Source organism: Mesoplodon densirostris, chromosome 12 (assembly GCF_025265405.1).
Source record: "Mesoplodon densirostris isolate mMesDen1 chromosome 12, mMesDen1 primary haplotype, whole genome shotgun sequence".
Taxonomy (NCBI): Eukaryota; Metazoa; Chordata; class Mammalia; order Artiodactyla; family Ziphiidae; genus Mesoplodon; species Mesoplodon densirostris.
The window spans coordinates 31,878,914-31,891,681 of NC_082672.1; the positions used below are offsets into that span (position 1 = coordinate 31,878,914).

Genomic DNA, 12,768 nt, shown 5'->3' on the forward strand with positions numbered 1-12,768 from the left:
TCTGTGAGTCAGGTGCTATTCTGGACACTGGAAATACAAAAATAAACTAAACAGACACTAGACAGATAATTCTTAGGCTTTTAGCTTTTGTAACTGAGTAGATACTGACATCACTTAATGAATTATGGAAGGATTGAGAAGGATGATGATGAATTTAGTTTAAGTTATGTTGAACTTGAGGTGCCTGTGGGACATCGCAGTGACAGTATTTATCAGGCCTTTGGATACATGAACTGAATGATGGTCATATACTACATCTAAGGCTTCTAGGAGCATCATGTTTAAAGTTACTCAGGTTGACCCTAGATTAAGCGTCTGTAAACTTCTTCTATAAATGGTGATATAACAAATATTTTAGGCTTTGTGGGCTATACAGTCTGCTGCAACTACTCAACTCTGCCATTACAGTGCAAAAGCAACAGTGTTCCAGTACAGCTTTACAAAAACAGGTGGATTTTGTCCTTGGATTGTAGCTTGCAGACCTCTGTCCCTGGACAAATGCAACATTTGTGAGTTTGGAAGGCCTGTACAAATTGCTCTTTAACCATCTGGGCTAAAAATAATCAAAGAAAATTCCCAAACTTATATCTAATTAAAACATATCTTTAACCAGTGCCTGGTTCAGCATAGATATTCATTCAATAGTTGTAGAGTGAATGAAGGACCAGGCATTGCTATGTTCACATTTATTTAGAAACATTTTTTTGTAATGCATACAGGCCGTTGCAGCCTTCTGCCAGTTGTAAATAACTCAGGCGCCATTTGTAATTCATGGAAATTGGACCCTGCAACTCTCCGTTTTCCTTTGAAAGGCCTCTTGCCATATGATAAGGTATGTTACTAAATACGATGGAACTTTTTTGATCCATCTAAGAGTCTTCATCCTGGCTTATTTGATGTGTAATGCTAAATTGTCTCTTCATAGACTGAAGAAGTAAATATTTAATGAAAGATAGTTTATGGTTTATCATATGATTTCAATATCCAAGTACAGCCTGTGGTTTATGATATTGCAGGTGTCTATGTTCCAATGGTCCACTTCTGGCAAAGCACTTGGTGTTAGAAAATTGAAGTTTTTAATTGATTCCTTGTTTTCACTTTTCCTTTACAAAGCAGGGACCAAAAATGAATTTGCAGTGTCCCTAAAATTTGAAGAGTGAGCCTCCTATTTGTTAGATTTTTTTCAAAAGGGGAGGACAAAAGTAGAGTAGAAATTTCTCAAAGGAAAAAAATCCACAAATATCCATAAAATGAAATATGTGATATAGACATAAAGCTATAATGAAATATAAAATTTATTTTATTATCTTGGGGTTTTGAGTAGTGACAGAGCAGGGTATGGGGAGGGCAAGATAGTTTTCATGTAAATGTTTCATGTCAAAAATGACATAGACAGTGATTAGGAAACTTTTCCAAAAGTGAGGAGCGTAAAATAGTGCAACTAAAGTGACAATTCTGGGTTCTTGGCATATTAGTCAGCAAAACTTTAGAAGATGAAAAAGTGGTAAACTAAATGGAATTTGCAATCATGATAGCAGTAATAATGAAAACAGAGAAACTTATTGTGAACTTACTATGTGCCAGGCACTGTTTTAAGAGCTTACTTTGCAACAACTTTTATTCTTAACTATCATCTTAATATTTCCATTATCCAGATGATGAAACTGAGACAGTGAGTGGGGTAGTAACTTGATTAAAAGACCCCACATTTAGGAAATAGTAGAGTCAGGATTTGAACTCTTAACCCGTGTGCTATCAAGTCCTCTCCAAATTTGGAAATGATGTTTATGTTTACACTTGTAGGAGAATGATTAGAAACTTCCTCCATTCCTCTTTGATTAGATTTCTGGGGGAAAAAATCCTTTCCCTACAGTGATGCTTAAGACTTTCACGTGACTGTAGCTGAAGCCATTTCTAAGTTTTCCTCTATGACCTTGGGCAAGTCCCTTCACCTCAGTTACATCATTTATCAAATGAGGGGTGGGAACAGATTAATTGTAAGCACTAAAATCCTATGATTTTTTTCCACTAGATACTGCCTACTGTGTGAAGGTAACAAGTGCCTTTAGAGGATTTTTTGGTCCCAATTTCAAATTATTTGAATTAACATTAACTTTGATCTTGAAGCAATAATTTTCTTTATTTTCTTTAAAGGATCTGTTTGAACCACAGACTGCTTTGTTGAGATATGTTTTGGAGCAGCCTTATTCCAGGGATATGGTCTGCAATATGCTAGGTTTAAATAAGCAGGTACTGTACTGTGCTGGAAACCTAGTAAATTCTGCATAGAATCTGCACTATTCTTTTCTCTTTTCTTTGCTATAGCTAACTGAGCAAAACAGTTAAGAACTATTCAGTGATTTTTTTTAATATATGGTTTATTAAACAATGTATTGTTCTTATCATTTATATATTGCTTTAAGAATATTTAAATTAAGAAGGAGATATTTTAAAAATTGGTTTATTTTGCATTGCTTTTTTTTCTATAAGGCCAGTTTCAAGTATACCTTTTGCCAGAGAAACCTACACATGACTTAACCAGAATTTTTGACTTTTTTTGTTGTTTGGGTGTCTATTTTTATAACCCTTGGTATTTTCAGCATGGCCTCAATTGCTGATTTATTTTTTTTCTTTTTGGTGTGTGTTTGTTTTTGGTGGTTTAACATGTGGGAGGGTTTGTGCTGACTCTGGGTTCCTTGAGGCTGGCCTCATAGTCACTGTTTTGTCTTTTCTTTTTTTCTTCCTTTATTTTTGTTCTGTCCTGTCTTGTCCTGCCCATCCTCCAATGCTCTAGACCTTGAACATTGCTCAGGTATGTTCACAACCTTACTGTTGTATTGTGACTAACGATACGCTGGCCGCTTTGTAGCCACTGATTCCATTTAGAAAATACATGTATGGTCGGGGCTTGAAATTGGCAGGACCATGCTGAGACCAAGGCCACTAAAATGAATTTCTTCTTGGGATATGAGAGTTGTTTTTGGTGGATTGTTTTTGTTTTTGGTTTTTGGTGTTTGTTTTTTTTAATATTCTTTTTTTTTTTTTTAATCAAATCAAGAGACAACACCTGGCACATGATAAAGCCTGTCACTTTTTTGATGGGTTGTTTTTCCTTCCCACTCCAGTTTACTGTTTTTCATACCTTAGGGCTAAAGCTAGCCTGGTGGAATTTTCAGAGATGGAAAGATTTGTGGTGGCCTTTATCTTTCCAGACTATTAAAACATAAACAAACAACAACATCAATAAAAATACTTATGTTGCTTTGCCTAAAAACAAAAACAAATTAAAAACAAAACAAAAAAGAGAACAAAAGCACTTTAACAGAGATATGTTACTTTTAAAAGTTGGAGTGGTACGCTTTACATGGGGAAGTTTTTTTGGAAACATGGAGATTGACTAAGAAATGTCACACTCTTAGGTGACCCCACACCTGCTTGACAAACACCCTTCTTTGTCAGTCTTTGCCAGGAGTGTCCTCCTCCTGCAGTGAGCGCCTCACAGCTGAAGTCCACCTGTGGCAGGAGGAACACGAAATGGCCAAACTTTATAAACCAAACTCTTATACAGTCCCAAGTCTGTTCCAGGACTTTTCACCTTTGAGATTTTAAGCAAAATAGTGGTTCTCTTTATTTTTGTTAAAAATTTTTGAGCCCAACATATTAAAATAGACCAGCTTTTTGATTTTAAAAAGACATTCTTGTCTAGGTTATATAACATAGCGTTGCTGTTTGCAATACTATAGTGAAGGTTGTGCCAGTGCTTCCATTTATAAAGCCCTATTTTTAAGGACATATAGCTTGGCCATAAAACTTGCTCAGTGTTGAAACTTTGCATGCCAAACCTCACCCTAGTAGCAGTATCTCTTTTATTATTTTAAGTTTTTTCTTCTGAAAAATTTACCAAGTCTCCTTGTTTGGACAAGCCTTTGTTCATGTGAAACTGAAACTGCTTCACACCACAGTATCTGACAGTTAACCTCACATAACCTGTCAATGTAACATCTTAAACACCAAGTCTTTAACTCTGATCAGCTTTCACTTGAGTTAGAGGTAAGTATTCAGTGAACCTTGAAAGAATGCTTCATGCTATGTCTTAAAACTAATTTTTGCCGTGAACTTTAAGGCATACTTGACTCCGTTTCTTTTTGCAGTTTGATGAATAAACGTACCCATGGTCATTTGAGCTGCAAGTACCTTCCCCCAGATATCCTTAACCATCCTTAGCTTTTTGCTTTTGGGGGGCAGCTCTTCTCAAACTAGAAATTGACAAAATTTAGAGAAGGGTGTTTCTGATCTGATCCTTTCAGTAACAAGTTTCAACCTAAAAAAAGTTTATGACTAAGACATAAATCCGTAAAAAATAAAGTTTATAATGGAAATGCTGACAGAACATTATTAATATTGATCTCACTGTAGTGTAAACATTGTCAAAAGTTCACAATTCATCATTAATTGTTTTGGGAGAAAACTGTAGTGAGCGCACTTGTAAGATATATGCTGCATTGACTTGATATATTATTTTTACCACCTGGACAGTAGGGTAGACAATGAGAGCACACTGTATAAGAAGCATATGATTAAAAATAAACAAGTTATCTCATCACATCTTTTTATCATTACAGAACTATATCCTGCACTATACTTTCTTGTCCTCTCTCTAGCAATGCAATAATTTACTTAAAGCTTTGAAACCTTTTAAGAGCTGTCCATATTGCATTTTCCAGTAGGAATTGGGCTATGGTATTTTATCCGATAATTGGTTGCATTCAGAAGGTCATAAATAGCCCAGTTCTGTGACCAGCAAGGTAGTGTTCATAGTGTAAGAATCCTGTTTTGTGTATTTGCACAAGAGTTTGTATTCTTTCTACTGAATAAGAGCATTACAGAACAGATTCACTCCTCAAGCTCTTATGTGGTGGTATATGAACTCTGGCTACCCTGAGACAGTGAAGTACTAGACTGATCACTCAGTTTATCCTTAAAAGGCACCATTGAAAGTGGTATTAACTGGCATGGGACTCCAGTTCTGATTGGTAGAGAATATGATAAATGACATACAATGGGATTTTGCTTCCCAACCTGTCCTAAATAGATACTGCTTTAAAATTGATTTCTAGCACTGAAATAATGATTTTAAGTTAACTTACGCCCACCTAAGTACAATATGTTAAAATTGCGCCACATAAGCAGTACCAAAACTGTTATATGAAAATGTCAGGGGCCACTTAATATAGGATATGCTTACTAAGACGGAAAGCATTATCATTTGCCATTTTAAACAGTGGTGGGAAAAAATCAGGGGCATGGGTGGGGCTTAATGTTAATGTTTCTATTAATTCCTTGTGCCTGATTTTCAGCGTTTACCAAAACTGAAAATTTAATACAAGTTTCCAATACAGTTTGAGCTGTTATGCAGAAATTGCATTGTTAAAATACTGAATTTAGATTCTTATTGTTAAAACAGGATTTAACTAAACATACATATACATATGATGTAAACTAATTCAATTTGTATGCCTGTATCTTGAAGACTTAAATTTATGAAAGCTTTCCGCAAGTTGTGAATAGCCATAGACATAGCATCCATTGGCTACCAGAATTATCACACCCTATGATTGATAATTAGCCTTTATTCACAGATCATTAAACTGATTTACAATTTTTCATTTCTTCCACTTTATAAAATAATTTATGTGGTGGAGAATCTTAATTTTAATGTCGTTATCTTTTAGCAGTTGAAAACTAAAGCAAAACTTATTCTAAAGTAGTTAGTAGCACAGATCATTTTATATTCCAGACTTTTCCCTCTTTTTTTTTTTTTTGGTATTATTAAAATTGGCAAGTAAAAAAAAGGAACATGTGTAAGCTATCCCTAAACTTGATTTGAGAACTATCCTTGGATTTAACCAAAAACACCTGGGAGATATAGAGTTCATTCTGACAGATGTTCTGCTACCCTCAGACTAACCAGTGCATTTGGTGCCATAGAGATTCCTGACTGATTTAATTGTTAACAGAAAATCTGGGGGTAGTCTTGAGTCATGGTATAAACTGAAAGCTCATCTGCTTTGGCTGTAAATTTCCTAGCTGTTCTTACTTTGCCAAAATCTTAATATTTTTGGTTTTCCTGTAAATCATTAACTATATGACCACCAATCACTGCAGTCCTAAAAATATGTAGGTAAAAATCCAGTTCTCTGAAACAAATAGCTAATACTAATAAGGGAAACTCAAAAATGACCCAGGTGCTAAAAACCAATTTTGTTTAGTTTATTCTTTTTTCCTGAAGCAGACTGATGGAAGACCATCATGGACGGAGGAATAGATGCCAAATTGGTCAGTTTCCAACAAGCAGCAAATTCCCATCACTGAAGAAAAATTCCTACTGGAAATTCTGGCTTTACTTCTTTTCACAAATTTTTCTGACTCTTGTATACTTTGAATGATCTCGCTCTAAATTCGTGTTGTCTGACACATTCCTTAGGTTGTTGGTGGTTGGCAGAACTAGTGAATTTCAAGCCCTGTACACAGTAGTTGTGCATGCCGATTTAAGAACTAGTTTGTAGTGTTGTCTGTTGCACTTTGCTCTGCTTCATAATGATAATTACATTTGGAGGAAAAGTACTGTAGTCCCAACTGGTGGTGTTAATATTGCTCTTCGTAAACCTGTAATGTGATTGAACTGTGATCATGGCATTGTGTTTTTGGAAAAAATATGAAACAACCATTGATGCTTACTGTTTTGGATAGATGTTTGTTTTATTTGCATGCTTTAAGAAAGTGCAGCTATATTGGAGCTTTACAAGTTTGGAGCTGGCAGAAAGCATGCAAAAGAGGGGATGCTATTCATTATGTTTTGTTTTTTTTCCAAATTCGTCCCCATTTTGCATTTTCCCCCTAAATTTAAAGAAATCATATCCCTTTTTCATGGCAAAAGACTAATAATCACATCTAAAGTTTATAGGGAAAGCATCTATGTTAGTATTGTATTCATTAGAAAGGCTTCCAACTGCCTGGCTATTAAGTCATATAACATTTTATTAAAAGTATAAAAATGGCTTAAAATGTGGCTTAACATATTTCCTTTGGTAAAAGTACATTTTTAAAAATCACTTTAAAAAAGCAAAAATCTTTTTGCCTCTAGAAAGGGAAGTTGCATTTTCATTTTTAGTGTTTAAACTCAATTCTTTTTCTTGTTTTAGATTTTTAAAATAGTCTAATTTAAAATTAAAGCTGCATTATGTTTGGCTTCTAAGAGGGAAGAGCAGAGATTTAGCTTTGAGATCAAGTTGTTGTTGTTTTTTTTTTGTAGAGGAAGTTTTCCTTTCAGTATCAGATCAATACCACACGTTGAAAAATAGACATTGAGTAATCTGGAAGCTATTTAGATATACCTCTGTATATAAAGTTAGTATAAACATGTGGTGATTGCTTTTAAATAAATAGATCACACACTGCTTTGTTTGCTCTCCTGTCATAGTATTTAATTCCTGGAAATCCAGGGTTTTCATATTTTGAGCTAGATTGCAAAATTAGTACTGTTATCCCCATTTCGTTTGTCTTTTAAATGATCTTTGTTCAAAAAATAAATAACAAAATTTTCTACTGTGCAGTGCCCTTTGTCATATTGGAACAGTGATGTCTATAGTGAAAGTCAAAGGTTAATGGGAAGGTTGTTTTGTGTGAGACCTGAAAAATAATTTTTTATGATACTCATCCTCTATGATAATGTAACATGATGCAGCTTTAACAGACTAAATCTAACCTTAACTTTCTAAGTTCAACTTCATTCCATGCTTCTCAGCCTCTTGTTACGATTAATGCCCATTAACTGGTAACTTCTGAAACTAACCGGGAGGCTTTTGGAATACTGTATTTAATCTCTGCCCTACAGCACAAGCAGCGCTGCCCTGTGCTGGAGGACCAGTTGGTGGATCTGGTGGTTTATGCCATGGAGCGATCGGAGACCGAGGAGAAGTTTGATGATGGGGGAACAAGCCAACTCCTCTGGCAGCATCTCTCGAGTCAGCTCATTTTCTTTGTGCTTTTCCAGTTTGCAAGTTTTCCACATATGGTCCTTTCTCTTCATCAGAAGGTAAGTACCACACCCTTTGTCAGAGCCACTTTCCCTGTTGATTAGTATGTTTTAGACTGGTGTGGATGTTACCTAGTGAACAGAAGTTCCGAGCTCAGATTTCTGTTTTGTTCGGTGCCTTTATGATTTCTTAACTTCTCATTTTCTTGTCACCGTAAAAACTGCATTCACTTATTCATTCCACATATTCACAGTGCAAGGACCAGGAGATACAAAATGAAAAGGCACTAGTATAGTACCCTCAAAGATCTCTTTACCGGTGGGAAGATATGCGTATAAACAATTTGATTATAATATTATAGTTCACATAATGGAAACATGTTTCCTTGTGATAGGAATGAGAGAAGAGTCCCTATTAAAGACATCAGGAGTGGCTTTATCAAAGGGATCTTGAAGCTACTACTTGAAAGACAAGTAGAAATTTGCCAAGAGGAAAAGATAAGAAAGCGCTTCCATAACAATAAGATAGTCATTTGGAAAGGGACAGAAGTGTGTCATAACTGGAAAGAAAAATATAAAAGGGAAAGTGTTGGTGAGATGAAGAAAGCAGGAAGGTAAGACCAGACATGGAGAACTTTATATGACCCTGTGTTTGTTCTGAGTTAAATTTACTTTGGGAAGCAAATGAGGAAGGGAATGACATCATCATATACAAGTTGGAAAAATTACTGCTAATGACCACATGTAGGAAGACAGTGATGTAGAGATGGATAGAGCCAAAATCAGAAGCAAAGAAATTAGTAAGGGAGCTGTTGCAGTGGTCTGGGTGAGAGACGCTGAAGACCTAAACCAGGACAGAGAGGAGGAGCCAGAAACCTGGTATGCTGGGAGGTGAATACGACTTGGTGACAGTAGGTGACAGGGAGTAACAGGAATCTAGGATCACTCACTGGTTTCTGCTTAGGCAGTGAATGAAAGAGTAGATCAATGAATCCAAAACAGGGAACACGAGTGGAAGAGTAAGTTGTGGAAAGGGTTGGTTTTAGGCATAAGGCTTTGGACACATTGAATGGGAATAAAATAGTGTTGTTGTATCTGTAACATCTTGATAGTCTAGATTATTTGGGGGAAATTTTTTCAAAAGAGTTGTTAAAATCCTTTCAACCACCTCTTACCCACCACCCCTATCACCACCACTGGTTTCTGTTATAATCTACAGGAAACCAGGAAAAGTGTTTTTGATAACCAGTCCTTGAGGAGTAAAAAAAATAAATTTAATCCTTTTGGTATAATAAAGTACTCCTTGTGTTTTGATGAAATATTTTTAGTAATATTGCCAAATTAAACTTGATTCTCATGCATACATTATCGACTTAATCATGTTTTAAAACATTTAATTTTTGATACGCATAGTTGTTTTGGAGGTCAGGGAGAAAACATATAATATTAAAATAATTTAAAAGGCTTTGCTGGTGTGCCTTGAGTGGAGAAAAAGTAATTAGTAAATGCAAATGTTAGATGCTAACTTTCTGAGAACAAGGTTTCTCTCTCTCTCTCTCTTTTTTTTTTTTCTTTAAACTTTACTGTATCTGTTTCTTTAACTGGCTGTGTAGATTTGTATTTAAACATTTTTTACAGTTAGCAGGGCGAGGACTGATTAAAGGCAGAGATCATCTGATGTGGGTTCTCTTGCAATTCATTTCTGGAAGTATTCAGAAAAATGCACTAGCTGATTTTCTCCCTGTCATGAAGCTCTTTGACCTTCTGTACCCAGAAAAAGAAGTAAGTTTTACTAAATAGTTAACAATGTGATTAGAATTATGTCTAATTTATGTTTAAGGATTTTAGTGTGATTTTGTGAAAAGAGCACTGGACTTGAAAGCTGGAAACATGGTTCTTTTCCCAGTTTTTGTGATTGCTGTGATCATGGGATAGACATTCAGTTTTTCTTGACATTAGTTTACTCCTGTATAAAGTGATGAAATTGAACTAGATTATTTTTGAAGTTTATCTTAAATCACAGTTGAACATCTAGTATGACAAGGCCTTCCTCTACATTCTAAACAGGGTTACAGTTTTTAAAAGCATGAAACTGTTTTAATCTATACACATTGAATGACCACATAATATCAGTATCTGTTAATATGGTTTTTTTGGTTGTTTGCCAATTGAGTGTGTCACACTAGTGTTTTATTATATAAGGTATTTGAATAAAATATGGTATATATTGATGATTGTCATTTTCTAGAAACATTTTATTATGGAAATTTTAAAATGCACAAAAAATGTAGAGTAAATAGAAAAAGAAACTCCTGTCCCATCACCAAGAAATATTCTTTTTTTTTTTTGGCTGCATTGGGTCTTCATTGCTGTGCATGGGCTTCTCATTGCAGTGGCTTCTCTTTGCTGCAGAGCACAGGCTCTAGGTGCACGGGCTTCAGTAGTTGCAGCACACAGGCTTCAGTAGTTGTGGCACACGGGCTTATTTGCCCGTGAAATATTCTTATTTCATCTCCTTTCCTCAGCTTTTTTATTAATGCCGGATGATTTTAAAGCAAATTCCAGACATCCATGTCATTTCACCCATCAATAAACAATATGTTTGATGCTACTCATTTAGATTGCATGTCTCTTATATGTTCTTGGAAAGCATATATGTGACTTTTAGAAACTGTATTCATATTTATCACACTCAGTAAGATAATGGTGTGATTTTTTTCATAATGATGTGTTTAATTTTTAAAGAATAAAATTATTTTTTAAATAAATTTATTTTATTATTTATTTTTGGCTTCATTGGATCTTCATTGCTGCACACGGGCTTTCTCTAGTTGCGGCGAGCGGGGCTACTCTTTGTTGCAGTGCACAGGCTTCTTGTTGCGGTGGCTTCTCTTGCTGTGGAGCATGGGCTCTAGGCGTGCAGGCTTCAGTAGTTGTGGCTCGCAGTCTCTAGAGCGCAGGCTCAGTAGTTGTGGCACACGGGCTTAGTTGCTCCGTGGCATGTGGGATCTTCCTGGACCAGGGCTCGAACCCGGGTCCCCTGCATTGGCGGGCGGATTCTTAACCACTGCGCCACCAGGGGAGTCCAAGAATAAAAATTTAGTGATTATGAATGCTTTGTGGCAGTAGGAAAAGCTTGACTAAGCACCTGTGGATTTCTGTTATTTTCTTGGCAAGTAAAAACAATCTTATAATAGTTTCAATATTTGATAGCTGTTAGATCTTCTGATTTGTGTTATTGAACAGTCAAAGGACAGTTGGGCTAAATTATGAGATATAGCAGAAATGGATTACTAAAATATATATAATTAGTTAATTCTACTCTTTCTTATATTTAAATTGTTCTTTTTTAGTTTATCCCAGTTCCTGACATTAACAAACCCCAGTCAACTCATGCCTTTGCAATGACCTGCATTTGGATTCACCTCAATAGAAAAGCCCAAAATGACAACTCCAAGCTACAGATTCCAATACCTCATTCCCTAAAGCTTCACCATGAGTAAGTTGTTTGTAGCTTGACAGTTCATTTTTTTAATTTAATAAATAGTGGGTTGTAGACTAATATTGGTCTCAGTATTTATGTGAAGTATGGAAATCTTCCCACATCCACTGGAGGTAAGGGTAAATATTTAATGTGTACGTTATAGCTAAGGGAACCTGATCAATTGCAGCAGAAAGCAACTAGAAGATTAACCAAGCCTGTTTATATGTATGTGGAGATATATATTTTTATATATATATATTCTTTTAACTTTCAGGTCTAATCTTTGCTTTTACACGTTTTACCTTAGTTAAAATACTTAATTTCCAAAACTATGTGAAAATGTTTCAAAATTGCTTAAGTACTTGGAATTTGAGCATGATCTGACTGAGATATCTTTCACTCCCTGGGCTGCCAGGATTGATTGAGCTGATCTGGCTGGCATGCTCCCTTGCATCATTTCCAAAGCTGCAATTATTCAAAGAAGATGCCCTCTTTTAGATAGGACTGGGCTTCCATCAAGGGTGTTAGGAATAGCTGAACTTCTGAAAAGGACTGACTGTCAGATCTCTTCATAGGAGACTGTAGGGTAGTCAGACTTCACATTTCATTTGGCTTTCATTTTATGAGGTAACCCTTAACAATTTTTTCTTAGTGACATCTGTAATGAAGGTATATTATTGTACTTAAGCAGACAGATAAGTAGAAGGCTAGTTCATGAATCTGTGAGTTATTTCTTCATTATCTGAATCTTAGTGCAGTATATCTAGTACATACTTAACAACCATTCAGTGTTCACTTATGATTACTTACATTCTTTCTGAAATGCTTCTCAGTCTTTTATATGTGTTAACACTATGTTTTGGGCAGAAACTATAATACCTATAGGAATAAATATATAGTTGCATGAAATTAAACTTTTTTTAGAAATGCAAGTTACCTTTCTAGAAATTATTTGCATTTTTTTCTGTTGAATGGAACTCGAAATTTTAGGTTCCTACAGCAGAGTCTTAGAAATAAAAGTTTACAGATGAATGACTATAAGATCGCCCTGCTGTGTAATGCATACTCTACAAATTCAGAATGTTTTACATTACCCATGGGAGCTCTGGTAGAAACTATTTATGGAAATGGAATTATGAGGATACCTCTTCCTGGAACGAGCTGTTTGGCTTCAGGATCCATTACTCCCTTACCAATGAACCTCCTGGATTCACTGACAGTTCATGCCAAAATGAGGTATGTTCTTTTT

The 12,768-nt window shown here is 35.5% G+C and overlaps 1 protein-coding gene across 3 annotated transcripts in view; it reads left to right on the forward strand.

Annotated features, from left to right (window-relative positions):
• Nucleotides 1–12,768, forward strand: part of MED23 (mediator complex subunit 23) — a 41,674-nt gene that overhangs the window by 9,570 nt on the left and 19,336 nt on the right. For 2 of the 3 annotated variants that reach the window (XM_060114366.1, XM_060114368.1), the window contains exons 9-15: nucleotides 720–832; nucleotides 2,155–2,250; nucleotides 2,795–2,812; nucleotides 7,895–8,095; nucleotides 9,674–9,817; nucleotides 11,389–11,534; nucleotides 12,510–12,755. In XM_060114366.1, the coding sequence (XP_059970349.1) occupies nucleotides 720–832; nucleotides 2,155–2,250; nucleotides 2,795–2,812; nucleotides 7,895–8,095; nucleotides 9,674–9,817; nucleotides 11,389–11,534; nucleotides 12,510–12,755 (964 nt within the window). The remainder of the gene's footprint in view (nucleotides 1–719; nucleotides 833–2,154; nucleotides 2,251–2,794; nucleotides 2,813–7,894; nucleotides 8,096–9,673; nucleotides 9,818–11,388; nucleotides 11,535–12,509; nucleotides 12,756–12,768) is intronic. The other variant, XM_060114367.1, reaches the window with a different exon arrangement.